Source organism: Vombatus ursinus, unplaced genomic scaffold (genome assembly GCF_900497805.2).
Source record: "Vombatus ursinus unplaced genomic scaffold, bare-nosed wombat genome assembly UNPS02015255.1, whole genome shotgun sequence".
NCBI lineage: Eukaryota > Metazoa > Chordata > Mammalia > Diprotodontia > Vombatidae > Vombatus > Vombatus ursinus.
Window position 1 is genome coordinate 23,183,486 of NW_020955033.1, and position 17,818 is coordinate 23,201,303.

General features: G+C 39.4%; 1 protein-coding gene across 1 annotated transcript in view; it reads right to left on the reverse strand.

Annotated features, from left to right (window-relative positions):
* Positions 1-17,818, reverse strand: part of LOC114031802 (laminin subunit alpha-3-like) — a 325,671-nt gene that overhangs the window by 169,804 nt on the left and 138,049 nt on the right. Inside the window, exons 15-21 of the mRNA XM_027846940.1 lie at positions 17,182-17,319; positions 15,180-15,226; positions 13,587-13,686; positions 10,864-10,916; positions 10,241-10,346; positions 5,181-5,280; positions 1,505-1,661 (exon numbers count right to left, since the gene is read on the reverse strand). Of these exons, the coding sequence (XP_027702741.1) occupies positions 1,505-1,661; positions 5,181-5,280; positions 10,241-10,346; positions 10,864-10,916; positions 13,587-13,686; positions 15,180-15,226; positions 17,182-17,319 (701 nt within the window). The remainder of the gene's footprint in view (positions 1-1,504; positions 1,662-5,180; positions 5,281-10,240; positions 10,347-10,863; positions 10,917-13,586; positions 13,687-15,179; positions 15,227-17,181; positions 17,320-17,818) is intronic.

Consider the following 17,818-nt stretch of genomic DNA (forward strand, 5'->3'; position numbering starts at 1 on the left):
CAAACAAAAAAGAGGGATCAGAGTCAGAAAGAAAACGATGGAGAAGATAAAAGTAGGTGAGATATTGGGAGGAACTTCATTTTGGTGGTAGCAGCTGAAAACCAGGAAACGTTGAGAGTCTGAGTCAGTGATTTCTAGTAGAGGCTTGATGGCCCATATGAAATGGCAAACAGATCATGGGAATCACTGAGACCATCATGAGCATAAGCATCACCAACGTTATCAATGTGATGTTATTTTAATGGAGGAGAAAATCATTTCAAAAACATAAATAGGAAAATGAAATCATTAAAGAATCATAGCTAGTTGGAGATAGAAAAAATGGGAATTATGGGTTTTTTTAATTAAAAAGCATCTTCCACTTGAGTTCAGCAAGAGCAACAACAACAATAACAACAACAACACACACACACACACACACACAACCATTATGACACTGAAATAATGTCATTTCTCCCTTTTCATTATGAAGGCTTGATAGAGACTGGATTAGAAAAAGACAAGAAGGGATTATCCAGTCAGCCAACTAGCCTTCAGGCTAAACAGAAGGTCAGGTTATTCAATATTTTTCAATAATGTCCCCCAAACTGGGCATACAATGATGTCATAAGTATCCAAAGTGCTGAATCTTTTTATTACTAGTCAAAATCAAATAGGAAACATAATTTAAATAAGAAAGAGAGAAAAGAGATCAAGAAACCAGAGATTTTCCTTCTAGCATGACATTTTCTTATTTTCTTAGCTATTATGTATTATAAATTTAAAATTCTGAGAATGAGAAAAATGGAAGAATGGAAAAAATAAATGAGAACAGAATTAAAGAGAATGAAATATTATCACAGGGATAATGTAACTTTACCCCTAATACTCCACAGTAACTTACAATTTCTATTCCCCAGAATCTTCAACAAAATAGCTAAGTCTGAAAAACATTTCTGAAGAAGCAAATATAATCTTCAATATTTAAATAGGGTGCTCATAAATACAGAGTGATCAGTAAATTGGTATTTCCCCCAGTTGTCCCTCTTTCCTATTTTTCCTGGGCTACAGTAACTTGATTCATTCCAGTGATGGTATTTTGTTTTTTTTTTTTTCAGTCTCTTGACTCTCAAAAGACTTTCCAAAGAGAGCACCCTTTCTTTAGTCCCTCCTCTTCTGACTTTACTGGTGACCAATAAAGGTCAATTGTATTGTGAAATCATCACACACATAGTTATTTGTTGATTAATACACAATTTAAACATTCTCTTTGGTGTCTCCTGCTCTTTTGAACTGGAAGACAGAATAATGTCTATGGAAGCTTACCTCTACTAAACAGTCAGTAGTAGTGCTCTGGGTGCTGAATTAAGAGGCTAATTAACAATACAGTAATAATTATTATAAGAGATATTTCCAGGGCACTTGAAGGTTTGTAAAGCATTCTACATATATTATCTCATCTCATCTTCATTGTCACTGATGAAGTTGGCTCTTTCATCAAGCTACTTGTTGTCAATGGGCATACCTGTACCGGGGTCATTTGTGCATAGCCTCGCCAGCTGAAATCACGAAACTCCGAAGGATTGAAGCCAAATCGAACCTGTCTTCCATTAGGTGTCATGCCATCTTCAATTTCAAACTTCATGTGATGTAAATCAGGGAAATAATAATTGTCCTCTGGCCTTTGAAAAATCAAAAATAAATATGGATGCAGCTAATTAGGCTCTTAGAAAGATTGGATATCCTGTTCCTCATCAGTTATAGCACAAGTTGTCTTATTCCCACCCCTGTTCTTTTATCCCAATGGCCATGGCTAAGAAACCTTGCATGGAATTATATACAGTCCCATCAAAGGGAAGAAGAGAAATAGTTCTCTTTCTTTCTTCTTTATATACTATTGCTTTATTTTTACATAAGCATATAAATATAAGCTTTTGGGTATTATGCCTCAGGCATCCGATATACCTAGAATAGATTACGTTCCTCTTTATGCATCGGTAGATGGTTTCCAGGGCTGCTGGGGCCCTCCAAATGTATCACGTGATGGCCAACTCTCTGATGCTGAGCTTAGCTAGCCTGGTCCTGGGACTATAGACATTCAGTCTATCAGTAGCTTTATAGACCACCACCATCAATAATAACTCTATTCAGGTTGCTAGGGCCTAGTAGAGATTGAATTCCATTGGCATACCCTCCAAAGACCATAGCCACCTCTATCCTATGATGTGGCATCAGAATTAGTCTGTAGTGGAAACCTGAGGAACCGCAACAGGGATATTGTTTTTGCCTGGGCTATAGGCATATCTTTCCTTTAATGTATCCTAAGTTGTTATCAATAATCAAGTAATTTGAGATTAGTTTGTTTTCCATTAAAGATATGACCTATCAGATTAATAAATTACATAACAGGTTTGTTTTCTCACCATTCTCCTTCCTGAAATTTACACTGAAAATGTTTTTATCCAGATTCTTTGTTACTTTGATTGTATGTCACTTTGTTATATGATAAAATTGACTGGTGCCAAACACAGTTTCAGAGGTGAGTAAAGCGAGCATATTTTAAAGTCCCATTTTATGTAATACTATTTAAAACAAAATTAAAATTTAATGCAATGAAACTGACAGACTGAAAAAAAGTGCAAAATTTGTGTACTTTTTTGTTCTAATGGTTGCTTTGTTATACTATGTATATCACCAAAGTTTAAGTGGTAAAAAAAAGTAATCTTTCTGTAGCATGATGCATGTGTGGGTGGGTGTGTGTTTGTGTGTGGGTGGGTGTGTTTTCTTAAGCTTAGTGGAATTATTCTTGCTCACATACCATTAATGCATTAAATTGACCAGCAGGGATTTCCAATTATAAATGCCTGTTAAAAAAGACCTGGCAGGGTTTTCTTTTCTTTTTGTTTTTGTTTTTTTCTTTCAAAATTATTTTCATGGGGCAGCTAGGTGGCACAGTGGATAGAGCACTGGCCCTGGATTCAGGAGGATCTGAGTTCAAATCGGACCTCAGACATATAACACTTACTAGCTGTGTGACCTTGGGCAAGTCACTTAATCCCATTGCCTAGCCAAAATAAAACAAAACAAAAATTATTTTCCTGAAGAGTTGACATCACAGTCAGGGACTTATTACAATGTGGTGGTTCTCCATGCCAATAGTAGTTAACTCGAAATCTTTTTTTTTTTTTTTAGGCAATTGGAGTTAAGTGACTTGCCCAGGGTCACACAACTAGTAAGTGTCAAGCGTTTGGTCTGAGGCTGGATTTGAACTCAGGTCCTCCTGACTTCAGGGCTGGTGCTCTATCCAATGCGCCACCTAGCTGCCCCCATTTGAAATTTTTGTAACTTTTAACTCATACCACAGGAATGTTAAAGAAAGTATGCAACTTACTGAATATTCTGCATTTTGTGCAATTTCAGCGCATGAAGAACAATGAAAACTGGCAGCATTTATATAGCACTTTAGGTCTGCAAAGAGCTTTACAAGTATTAGTCCATTTCATACTCACAACAGCCCTGGGAGATAGGTACTGTTATTATCCCCATTTTACAGATGAGGAACTTGAGGCCAGCAGAATGACTTTCACAGTTACTAAATTCCTAAAGCCAAATTTGAACTTAGGTCTCCAGGGACCATCTTTTGCCACTTTTTGTATCCCCAGCACTTAGCACAGTGCCAGGCACATTTTGTTGTTCAGTCGTTCAGTTGTATCTGCCCTGATGTCATAGTCCTCTTCAAGAATGAAGGACAAACCACAATCAGTTGTGCCCAACTCTTCATGACCCTGTAGCCCATAATGTCCATGGGGTTTTCTTGGCAAAGACACTAGAATAACTTGCTATTTCTTTCTCCAGTGGATTAAAGCAAACAGAGGTCAAGTGATATGCCCAGGGTCACACAGCCATTGTCTGAAGCTGAATTTGAATTCAGATCTTCCTGATTCCAAGCCCGGTGTTCTGTCTACTGAGTCATCTAGCTGCCTCACTTGGCACACAGTAGGTACTTACTGAGTCATTATTGACTGGGGTAACTGACTAATGTTACAGGGATTTTAAAGAAGATAAGCAACAGAATAATCTTCCTACCCAGCGCCACTGAAGAATTATTCGTTTTAACTCTCAAGAGTGGAGGAGATCATTTCCATGAACATTTTCAAAGCTTTTATGTCCACCAGGATAAAGGGATGTCAGGAATGCCAATGCTCCAAGCTTGTGGACCGCCCCCCCCCCCCGTTATCGCCCTTAGGCCTTTGATACCGTTTGTGCATAGAGCATTAGGGCTGTAAGGGACCATATGGTCCAAGCTCCGCTTTTTACAGATGAGGAAACTGCAGCCCAGACAGGTAAAATCACTTGTCTGAGTCACACAAGCAGGTAGATAATTGACCGGGCTGAAACTCAAACAATGGGGCTCTCAGTCCCTCCTCCACAGATCACTCTGCAAAGCACCTCAACAAGGCTACTTTTTCACTGGGCTAGCTGCTGAAGTAGTGAGTGGCCTGTGGGACATCAAAGGGTGTAAGGTCAGCCCTGGGGTGCCTCTGAACGTAATTTATCTCCACTTCTAAATCTTCCTAGGCTAAAATTATGATGCCAATATTTTAGGGGCAGAAGAAGGAAAAACAGCTCGGGAGGTGAGAGAACTTCAGTTCAAATGTCACCTCTGAACGCTTACTGGGAGACCATGGGCAAGTCACTGAAACACTCTGGGCCTCAGTTTCCCCATGTGTAAAATGAAAAGATTGATGAGATGGCCACTAATGTTTCTTCCTGTTCTAAATTGATGCTCCTATGATTATTTGGTCATTTCTACACTCCTTTGACTTGCTGATGAAGTTGGTCTGGGTTAATTGGAGGGAAACGAGTTTGAGGTGGAGAAGCTCTCAAAGTTTCCAAGATGGTCTTCAAGCATCAATTTACAATGTGTTCCCATGTAAACTCAGAGCAGTTTCTCATTCTGCCTCCATTTTAGACCAGAAAGAGCACAGGTTCAAACCCCAGCTCTGCTACTTCCTATCCCCATGACCTTGGACAAGTCACCTAACCAATTTAGATCTGTGTTTCCTCATTTAAAAAGAACTTCTGATTTAGATTATTTCTCATCTAGATTATTTCTAATTTCTAACTCATTTCCCTCTTAGCTGCTACAATACTGTGAACATTAACAGAAATCATGAAATAAGCCTTAGAGGCAAACTCACTGTTGGCATGACTGGCCCACGATATGTTTCCTACATTGGCAGGCTCCAGAAAGGTCATTGCACATAATGTTGACAGATCCCCCAATGTCACACTGGCACCCTGAAAATTAAGAAACATTCATTTTGAAACATTTTTTCAAAAGGTGCCTTCGAAAAGGTGCCACTGATCATGTCGTTCTTAAACACAGATTTCTCTGGCTCCTTTCTTTATCCATCTCATGAGAAGTAGAAATGATTAATTAATGATCGTGTTAATGATGACCAGATGTTCCTTAAAGTAAGACACAACTGCTTTCTTCCCAAATATTGGCCACTCATCTAGCATTTTAAATAATATAGGCAGTCTGATTATGTATCAAGAGTTCAATGCAAAGTTGGTAGTTTGGACTTGAAATAATATTTCCCGTGCAAATGATATTATATAAATAATGTGGGAACTAAACTTGGAGTCAGGAAAATCTGGGTTCAAAGTCCCTACCCTGTCACATACTGGGCAAGTCCCCTCAATGCTCTGAGCTTAAGTTAGATTAGTTAGAATTTAGAGATTATCTGAAATCCCAGAGATCTCTCAACACTCCGAGACAATAGAAGGGACTGACCTGCATCAGCAGAGTTTCTTCATTTAGGAATTCCCTATATTACTGAAATCACAGGCCCAACCCCTATTTATCACTTATCTCATACTTTGGGAACCATGAAGTTCTAGACATATGTATAAGGTATTATTATAATTATTAAATGGAGGCTCAATTGCAAGGGCATACCACAAAAGCCTGTTTAATGCTTAATGTATCTAGACGGCAGAGTATGTGATGAATGAAAAACCCTGAGACAGAGTTTCTGGGTAATTAATAATCAATTTGTTAATTAGGCTAGCTAATAATAAATTAAGGGTCAGTGGTTTCTCTTGGTAACCAAAGACAAAGACATGGAGAGCCTGAAAGCCTTAAATAATCCTTGAAAGGGCCCTTGACAAATGAAAATCAACCCTGATTGGTGGACCTTTAATAAGGAGGAGGGCCATTTCCGCTGAGAATGTGGCTGGATCATGAGACTCAGCTGCCTATAGCAATCTGGACAGGGGAATCCATCTCTGTCCAAATGACTCTGGTTGGTTTCCTCCTTCATGAACTGGGTCACCCTACATTCTAATGGAGGGGTACAAGGATAGGGCCTCTGGGGTAAGAATTAGTCCAGAGTGGATTCTGTTTACACTCTAAACATAAGTAAGGTCTCCTAGTTGGGTGGAGTCCTACCCAAGATTGAGAGTATGAACCCCAAGGATTAGGGCAATTTCATCAATCAGTCATGTCCTTCAGAGACTAACTTTTTACAAGGGCTGGACTTTAAATAAGGAAATAAAGGAGAAAAGCCTGGATCCCAAATTAATAATTGGTTTTTAATATAATAGTGAAATAATAATTTCTCTTAGCTAATTACAGCTAGCTATTATTTCTAAATATTGTTGTGGAAAATGCATTCTGAGTTCCCACTAAATATTCCAGGAATACAGGCAGTGTGTGTTTCTGGAATACTTAGTAGAAAAAAAGACATAGAGAGTAATAGAATACAGGAGAATACACAGACAGGAGAAAGAGCTTTGAATTTAAAGTCAGAGGGTTCTAGATGTCTCTCTGCTATCTATATGACCTTGATTGAACTTGTCATGGCGTTAGTTTCCTAGTCTTAAAAATGAAAGGGTAATATCAGATTATCTCTGAGACCAGATACTCGAAATCCTATGAACTTTCCCACCTTGATACCTTTTAGCAGCAAGAGAAACCCTCTCTTCACCCACTGGAAGAATGTGGGGGGCAGGGAGGGCTCCAGCAAGGAAAGGAGTTCCTGCTCCTCTGTTTGGTGTGAAGGTGGTATGTGAGGACGCAGGGAGAAGGTGAGAAGATGGGTTTATATTTATGGTCACCATCAACATGTTAATTCTCTACATCTAAGCAACAGGAGGTACCTTTCTAAGTCAAACACATTCTAGGTTTCATAATTAGTTAGAACTTAGAGATTATCTGGAAGCCCAGATACTAAATTAGGGGAGAAAAAAAGGTCTGGGGTAGGGGACGTGAGGGAGAAATTGAGGAAGGAGTCTCTAGTGCCCCATTGTAAAAATGACTGAACAACAACTACATGCCAAGCACTGTATTTAATAATTCTAATTCTATGTGACTCAGTTTTTCAGTCCAACTATTCTCTTTTTCTCACAAGTGTAATTTATTATGGTTCCTGGCTCTTTTCCTCCTAATCTGTACCTGTGTGTTGCCCATTTCTGTCTAGGTTGTCTTTTAACATGCTCACACAGCCATTAAGCCACATCAACCAATATTTATTAAACACCTATCATACCCATGGCGCTGTGCTAGGCATTCCTATAGAAAGTCTCATTTACCATTCGTCACAGCAGGCCACAGACAAAGCGTGAGCAAGGAATGTTTTAAAAATCTTATGAGAGACAGAAAGTGAGAGAAAGAGACAGAAACAGAAAGAGAGAGACAGAGAGGGAGACAAACAAAGACAGAGAGACAAACAGAGAGAGGCAGAGACAGAGAGAGAAAGAGAGAGACACACACATAAGGAGAGACAGAGACGGGACAGAGGAGGATGCAGAGACAGCAAGAGAGGCAGAGACAGTGAAAGAGAGAGAGACAGAGAGAGATAGAAAGGGAGATAAACACAGAGACAGAGAGACAAACAGAGAGAGACAGAGAGAGAAAGACAGAGAGAGACACACAGAGACAGAGACAGAGATGGGACAGAGGAGGAGGCAGAGACAATGTGTGTGTGTGTGAGAGAGAGAGAGAGAGAGAGAGAGAGAGAGAGAGAGAGAGAGGGAGAGAAGGGTAGGACTAAAGAACAGACATCTATAATTCTATCATGCAATCTCAAGACAAGTCAGCAAGGCGACACGGCAGTCAAAAAAGCTAACAGCAGTCATGTCTGCCTCTTCATGACCACAGCACATCAGGCCCTCCTACCCTCCACTATCTCCCAAAGTCTGTCCAAGCTCATGTTCGTTGCTTCCATGACACTATCTATCCGTCTCATCCTCTGCCATCCCCTTTCCCTTCGGCCTTCAATCTCTCCCAACATCAGGATCTTTTCCAATGAGTCCCATCTTCTCATTATGTGGCCAAAGTACTGAAGCTTCAGCCTCAGTATTTGACCTTCCAGTGAATTAATTTCTTTAAGTATTTAGGCTGCATTAAAGAGAGACATAGAGTCCTTAGCAAAGGAGCAAAGTCCCATTATAACCTACCCTGGGGTTGTGTATTCATTTCTTTTGCCACATTTTATAATAATAATGATAACATTAATAATAACAGCATTTATATGGCACTTTAAGGCTTGCAAAGTGCTTTACAACTCATATCATTTCATCCCCACAACAATCCTGAGAGGTAAGTGGTATTATTATCGCTGTTTTGTAGATGAAAAAACTAAGGCAGACTGAGGATTTGACTTGCCTGAGGTTATATAGCTCATAAAGCATCTGAGGTAGGATTTGAACTCAGGTTTTCCTGACTCCAGGTCAGCGCTCTATCTACAATACCACTTGCTTCCCCCTTTTAGAAAGAACATTGACAACCTGGAGAGAGAGTCCAGAGAAGGGTTACCAGCATGGTAAAAGCCTCAAAGCCATGCCAATGAGAATGAGTTGGGTATTTTTAGCCTGGAGAAAATAAGACTTTGGGGCATGGAGGGGAGTGGCATGTGTGCTATGATCTCTGCCTTCACGGATATGAAAGGCTGGCGTAAGGAAGAGGGCAGAGACTCATTCTGCCTGGCCCCAGCAACAGAACCAGGAGCACTGAGTGTAATTGCAGCCAGGTAGTTTTAAGCTTGATGAAAGTGAAAAAAAATCCCAATAATCATTTACTCAAGTAGAATGGGCTGCCTTGGAGGTAATAAAAATAATAATAATAGTAGTTCTCATTCATTCAGTACTTTTAGGTATGCAAACTGCTTTACATACATGATGTCATGGGACAACGACCCCGCAAGACAGATGCAATTATATATGTAGTGAGTTTCTCATCACTAGAGGTCTTCAAGAGAAGGCTGGGTGGCCATTTGTCAAGTATGTAATAGAAATGATTCCCATTCAGGTTCAGGTGGGACAAAATGCACTCTGAAAGTCTGTGATTCATTGATACTGTAACCTGAACAAAGTTGATATTAGCCGAGCTACATCCCTCAAAGGCATCTTATTCCAAGGACACTCTGACAATTGTTCAGGTGTTCATTGGGGGCCCAACTAAATACCACATAATCCTAAACTAATAGGATGGTGCAACTGAGTGGCAGTACTCATATACAATGTGATTATTACATATTTATGGCATAATAATAAAAATAATAATAGCAGTAATGATGATAGATATTGTTTTTCAGTCATGTCTAACTCTTTGTGACCCTGTTTGGAGTTTACTTGGCAGAGATGCTGGACTGATTTGCCATTTTCTTCTCCAGCTTATTTTACAGATGAGAAAACTGAGGCAAACAGAGTTAAGTGACTTGCCCAGGGTCACACAGCTAGTAAGTATCCGAGGCCAGATTTGAACTCAGGAAGATGAGTCTTCCTGACTCCAGGTCTAGAGCTCTATCTACCACACCACTTAGCTACCCATAATAATATTGTGCAGCATGGCACAATGAATAGAGAACTGACTGCAAAGCCAGGAAGCCTTGGGTTCAAGTCCTTTTATCTTCATATAAAACACTGGGAGGTAGTGTGGTCATTGTCCCCATTTATGGTTGAGGAAACTGAGGAAGAAAGCAGTTAAGTGACTTGCCCCAGGTCCCACAGCTAGTGTCTGAGGCCATTTTTGAACTCAAGTATTCCTGACACCAGGCCTAGGGCTCTAGCCATGGTGCCACCTAGCTGCCCCCCACAAATATGTAGTAAGCATTTATGCATAAGGAATTGTGCTGCTTGCTAGGGACACAACACTGAAAAACAACACATTGCACAAAGGGAAGCGTTTTGGACTCCCCTTGATACACCCAGACTTTTGCTACATCCATATAGTTCCCACCAGAATAGAACTTACCTTGGCACCCAAAGTAATTGCTGTCTTCCAGAGCAAAATAGCCATCTTCACATGTATTACAGGAACCACCACAGACATGAGGCTTACAGTAACATTCACCGTCTCTCTGTAGAACAATTAATCAGAGGATAAGGATTTAAACTTAATTTTAAATGGAAAATATTTTAACTCAAGCAAGAATGACTTTTTAAAAATATTTTTGCCGAAGATTTCATTGTAAAAATTCCAACAATGCATGAAGAATCTTAAACTACAGGTGCATTCACCATATACTATACAATCGGGTGTGCTGGAGCCAGCTTGAGCTGGTTCTCAAGAGCCAAATGTTAAATTTTCAGTCTAAGCATTTACATCTCAGAAATCAGAGCTTGATTAATTTACTGCTTTGTGGATTTCTAGACGTTAGAAAGTGACTGAGAACATGTTAATAATGCAAATTAAATTCAAATTTAAAAGTTTGTGTCATGTATATCGTTTTTTTCTTTCAGAAATCTAGCTGTTAAACATTTACCAGCACAACCCCTGCATATAACTGTTGGGTCATCAGTTATTTCCATTAAGGAATTCCATAATTGGTTTCTGTAATAGTTCGCTCCTATGTCAGACAGCACTCTTCATATTACCTGCTCACATTCTCCAACTCCGCTTAACGTTCCAGTCACGTCACACTGGCATTCTGTGAAGGTAGACAATATGAAATGATCACTTCTACAAAAAAGCCTTTGGATCAAGGCTTACATGAAGACATTCTCTGTGGCTCAAAGGATGTGGAATACCTACAGTCTGACATTCACACGAAATTTTTGGTAGAAGTAAGGCCATGTACTTCTGGCACTTCAAAAACTTCCTTGTGACAGATGAATACCACCCATGTCTTATTAGTGGTAGCCAGCTTGTGGACACTCCAAGCAAGAGATATAGCACGGCAGAATTTTAAATGAAGTCTAGGCCAAAGTTCATAAGGTCAAGACTTTACTTCTGGAAAGGAAAGACTTTGCTTTTGGAAAGGACTATTTCATCCACTTCCCTCCTTTTACAGATTAGGAAACTGAGGCCCAGAGAGGATAAATGATTTGTCCCAGGTCGCACAGGTATAAGTATCAGAGGTGGATTTGAACCCAGTACTCTCTACTGCCTTTCTCTTATCAATATATCCTTTACATTAATACTATTAGACTAGTAATGCCAAAAATAGAGGGGTAAATATATATGTATATGTATATGTATACACATATACATATACACACACTACACACACACACTTAATGCATAGAAGAGAACAGAAAGAAGTACACATAAGCAGGATAGTTTTGAAAGTAATAAGAATTTATTATATATACATATAATTATTTAAAGCAAGCAGCATGAAATGGAGATTTAGTTTCATATAGAATCCTCTTTTTGTGTTCTCAGAATAAAAAATAAAATTAAAAGAAAAAGATGGGAACCCCAGAAACTTCTATAAAAATTGATCAATTACATGTCACTTACTTTAAATTAAATATTTGTGGCTCATCTCACTAAAACAAAATCTACAAACACAAGAAAAGGATATATTGTCTGAAGAACAAAAAGCATGTGCCCCAAAGTCCCAGAAGATATGAAGAACAACTGCTTATTAACTTGCTAATTACTGAACAAGTTGCTTAAAAGCTCCATGCTATAAGCCTTTGACTCAGTCGTGGGATTGGGTTATTCATGTGCAGCAAATACGTGATCCATGACACTGGCATCCTTGCTGTTTCTCAAACAAGACATTCTGCCATCAGACTCCCATGCATCTTCATTGACTGTTCCCCCTGCCTGGATTTCTCTCCCTCCTCATCTCTGCTTCCTGGTCTTCCTGGCTTCCTTCAAGTCTCTGATAAAATCCCACCTTCTGCAAGAAGCCTCCTTAATAATCGTGCCCTTCCTCTAAGATTACTCCCAATTTATCCTATGTGTGTATGCATATATGCATACACACAGAAGAAATTATAGGTATGTGTATACATATGTGCATAAGTGCATACACATATGCATATGTGCATATATATGTAAACATATATACACATTAGATAAACTGGCTATAATCCTATATAATCTATGTATGTGTATGTATATATCATACAGTAGCAGCTATATACAAATAAGATATATCTATATATTTATATGTAATAGATGTATGTACATATTATACGCACATATATGCATATACACATACACTTACACAGATCTCTATCTCTATCTCTATCTATTTAGATCTGTATCTATAACCCTATACAGAGTTGTTTGCACATTGTCTCTCCCATTAGTTTGTAAGTACCTGGAGGGCAGTGCCTGTGTTTTTCCCCTTTCTTTGTATCTCTGGGGCTAAACAGAGCACATGATACTTAGTGGGTGCTTACTCAATGCTGACTTGACATGACTGCCAGAGGATTCTGGTAGCACATAAATCTAATCGATCATCTCACCCTCTGCTTCCTTCAGTGACTCCCTATGGCTTACTGAATAAAGTAACAACCCCTCAGCCTGGTCCTGAGTCCCTCCACAATCCAATGCCCCTGGTCTTTCTGTTTTTCTTTTACACCATAGTGGTGTAGTCCATGCTTTAATATAATGATACCATTTGCTTTTTTCTGGGCATGTCCTCTACCCTCCTAACTCCAAGACTACATTCTTACTGTTCCCTATTCCTGGACCACCACCACCACCTCCAATTCATTCTCTTCATGATGAAATCCTACCCCTTTTTCATGCCTCAGCTCAAAACCTCATTCATAAAGCCTTCTCTGATTGACCTGATCAGAAAATTTAATTTTCTTCTTTGAACATCACATAGTACCATCTTCATAAGTCTCCCCCGAATTTATAATGCTCCCTTTTTTTGTATTATGATTATTTCTCTCAGTACTCTATCTTCCCTTTAAATTTTAAGACTTGTGAGGACAAGGACCACAAAGTCTTCTTTATCTTCCCAAGGACCTCGCACTGTACTCTCAGCAAACGTACAGTCCTCTGCATATTTGCTGAACTAAACTGAATCCAAAGTTATTGGGCCAATATCAACAGAAGCATAAAATGAAATCAGAGAGAATGAACTGGAAGACCATGGTAAGAAAACACTTAGTTAATTATTGCCTTAGTGGTCAATGAAATATGGCTAGAGATCAGGGCCATCAATCTGCTGTGGAGATTTTGAAACTGACAGAATTTCTAGCAGAAGGTGAAATCATCCAAATGTCCGATTGGGTTTCCAAGGAACAGCTCTGACTAAAATGAAAAGCTCGGGTTGGCTCAGCCACTGTGATAAAGAACATTAAAAGAAGTCACAATATGGCCAAGAGCCACATGTAGGAAATCTTACCTGAACATCCATCAGGATTTTCGCCTGCCAGATTCCAGTATAATGGCTTGCAGATGCTGCAGGTAGGACCTTTGACATAAAGCTGGCACTGGCAATACCCCTATTGGGGAAAAAAAATAATCCAACATGTGGAATCTTGGAGTCAAAGCAATCAATCAAAGAAGGTCTCAGAACAAAAGCTTGGCGCAGAAAATCTATTCTGGCCCTGGAGTAGGAACTAAGTACACTCAAAAAGGGAATTTTTATTAAAAAGTTTGTATTATATGTATAAATTTGAGAAACAACAGAAGTATTATATTTATCTGAGAGTGTGGGGGCTTCATTTACAGAATTTGAGTAAAGCCTACTGGTTTCTAATTCTTTACAAAGCTCCACAATACAATTGTGTTGACCTTGTATGATGGTTAATCTGTCATATGCTAAACCTGAGGCATTCCCAGGCTTCCAGGATTATAATTGAAAGAGACTGGCCCTAGATTTCACCAGTACATGGAATTCTCTGTTGAGAAAATTTCCTCTACCAAAACAAAATGCAAAACAAAACACCTTCTCTTCAACTTAGATTTGCAGGCAAATGGAAAATTAAATATCTTACCCAGGGTCACAAAACCAGTATGGAGCAAAGACTGGATTTCCCTGGCTCTGAGGGCAGCTCTCCATTCACCATGCCATATTTCCTATCTATAATAATGATAGCTAACATTTAAATACATGGCACTTTAAATTTTACAAAGCAGTTTACATAGATTAGCTTATTTGATCCTTACAACAACCCTATGAAACAGGTTCTCTTATTCCCATTTTATAGACAGAGAAACTGAGGGCTGAGAGTGACTTGCTTAAGGTCTCATAGCTAGTAAGAGTCTAAGGGAGGATTTGAATGGAGGTCTTCCTGTCTTCAAGGTCAACACTCTGTCTACTATGCCATCACCCCAGCTTACTGGGAGACAGGCAAAAATCTCCAAATGTAAATCTGTACTGTGGTAGGAAGAGTGATACCAAACATATTTCACTTATTCTGCATATCCACACTATTAGTTGATGTTGTGTGGGTCCCTGCTACCTCAAATCAGAATACAAGCCCCATCTCCACAAAAATAACACATTGCGAGTCACAGAGCATCAGTTCTGGAAAGGACCACAGAGACCACCCCACATGGAAACAAGGCCTAGAGAGGCCAAGTAAACTTGCTCAAAATCACACAGCTAGTAAGAGTCAGAGCCAAAATTCAAACTCAGGTCTCCTGACTCTTAGACAAGTCCTCTACCCACAAATATGTACTGCCAAATGCCACTTTACAGTTTTATAAAGTTCTTCCATATACATTATCTCACTTGATCCTAACCCTATAAGATCAGCAGGGCAAATATTACCATCCCCATTTATACCTGAGGAAACTGAGGCTCAAAGAAATAAATCTGAAGCTGTGATTGCTCTCGCCTCTACACTATGTCACCTCTCAAATTTCCAAGATCATTCTTTTAAAAATATGTGTCCCCCTCCATATTTTATTCTAGGAAGCTGTAACAGTTCCTATACTAAGGACCACCACAGTGGCTCAAAGAATTATAGTTTTGTAAACTTGTACTCACAGAACTGGAATCGATAGTACCAACAGGGTTACATTCACTACTGAAACCTGTATCAGATTCAGGAAAAAAAAATGTCATTTTTTTGGTATTATGGGTCACATCATTTTTAAACATACACACACACACACTCAAACACACACACACTTTTTTGAAAGGTGATGCTGGCTCTCACAAAAATCTTTCAATAGATGAGTAGGAAGAATGCCTTTTGTTCACCAAAAGTCCTTGAGAATAAAGCTCAGATAGAAAAAAGCAGGATTTTTCCACTTTGCATAAAGCCATTAAGTGCCATTTTTTGTAAAAGCTAATTTCTATTAAAGACTGAAGGGCATAGGTGAGAGGATGGAGGCTGGGGACAGAGCCTAGAAATAACCATTTGAGCTAGTGTAATTTTGTCCAGAAGAGGGGTGTGTTGCACCACTTTTCAGCAAATATTCAACTAAGCTACCTGAAGAATTGGGGATGGTTTTTAGGATCACAGGTCTAGAATTAGAAAGAAACTTCTAGTCTGACTCCCTCTTTTACAGATGAGGAAACTGAGGCCCAGAAGGATTAAATGATTTGCCCAAAGGGACAAAGAAAGGACAATGAGTCCAAGGCCTTGAACCCTGGACTTCTGACCAAAGAAATGTCTTTGTCCCCTTACACTTCATGCTGCTTCTAACACTTTATGGACTACAGCCAATCTTCCACCCCTTGAAATCTTTCTCACATTAGTGAGCATATTTAGGAAATATAATGTTGCGAACATCATTTAAACCTCTTTGATAATTCAGCCTTTTGCAATGACACAGGGTCGTCATAAGCTGAATTGGTTTTATGTGTTAAGATAAATCCCTGCCAAGAGTTGGGTTATCATTCACCACCGCCTTCTTGCCCTGCTACCTCTCAACTTGATCCCTTCTTTCCCCCTCAAGACTGCTTCTTTCTACTCCCCCTAAAATTGTCTCTTTGTCCCTACACTGCCCCTAGGCTGTTCTCCTCTCATCTCTCCTTCCTTTGTTTGCCTTTGGTGCTTTTCTTCCTCCTCGTTGTTTCTGTCTATTTATTGTGTTTCTTTCTGCTATTTGCCCACCTGCCCCCACTTTCTTTGTTCCCCTACTTGGCCAATTCTATTTGTTTTTCCTTCTGTTGCTGCTTTCTACCCTTCCTCTGTTCTCCCCTTTAATCAGCTCAGCTTTCCTCATCATCTGTGACCCAGCACTTGCAAGATTAGGATTTCATAACCGTGTCGCTACTTTGATAATCAGTCACAATGCTCTCCCTGCCATCCATCATAGCACATTTAGGTCTCCCCCATTCTTAAAAAAAACTTCTTTTGACCCTGCCATACTGTCAAGCCATTTTCCTGTGGCCGTTCCTTCCTTTTACTGCAAAACTCATAGAAAAAATCATTTATATACACTGCCTCCATTTCTTTACTTCCCACTCATTTCTCGTCCTCTTGCAACCCAGTTCCTAACCTTGACGTTCCAAGCTCACTAACAATCTCTTAACTAGGTAATTCCACTGTCTTTCCTCAGTTATGGTGTTCTAAGGTCTCTTTCAGATCTTGAATTCTAGGATTTTATGAAAAATAAGTAATCAACAGCAGCTAACAAGAGAGGATGTTCAAGAACTTTTCCTAATCACTAGGAATTGATTCTGATCACCTAGTTTAACTTCCGGAAATTTGTTGTTGCATTTTCCATTCAACCAAAAGGGGTTATGCTATAAAATCATAGACCTAAAATTGGAAGAGGCTTCAGTGCCATTTAATCCAACTTCTTCATTTTATGGGTGAGGTTAAATGACTTGACCAAAGTCACACACACACTAAGAGTCAAACCTAAGATTCAAACTTAGGTCCTGTGACTCCAAGTTCAGTACTCTTTCCACATATTGCTTCTCCAAAGAATTATTAATGAATTCTTTTATTAATTATTATTAATAGATTAGTTAATTTATTATTAAGTAATTAAATAAATCATACACACCTTTGACCAGAATTGAGCATGCCTACCTTGGCAGTGGGGAAAATCAGAGGCTCCTGAAAGGCACTGATCACATAGCTGTCCTGTAATCCCTGTTCGGCATTCACATTGCCCAGTGACTGGATCACATGTAGTCTGGTATGAACCAAGCGGTGAACACTGACAAGCTAGATTGAAGCACACCATCAGACTTGGGACAATAAACATTTAACCATCCAACATGATTATATTAGGCAAGGTGGGCCCCAAAGTGCCTTTGGGAATGCTTTACTTCTGCAGTACTTGAGGAAGGTGGATTCAGGGGATAATATAAGGAAGGGAAGTGGCTCTTCTCTTAGAGATTTAATTTTAATCATTTATTTCTGAGTGGGCACAAACCACTCCAAAGACTACAATCTACCTTCCTCCCTCCTCAAAGCCTTTAGTAGTAGACAGGCTGAAAGAGGTGACTTGGTCAAGGGTTGAAAAGGAATCCATCTCATCTCTTCCTTTCTCTCCCCCAGCTCTGGTTAGCTGTTTGCTTGTGTTAACGCATAAAGACACATTTGGCTAATAGGGTCAACTTTCTGACTCTCCTCTCTTTTCTCTTTTCTCCCCATGTTTAGAGTTCAACCAATTTCTGTGACAGGAATAGGGTTAAGAAGCTTTATTCTGGATAGAAACATA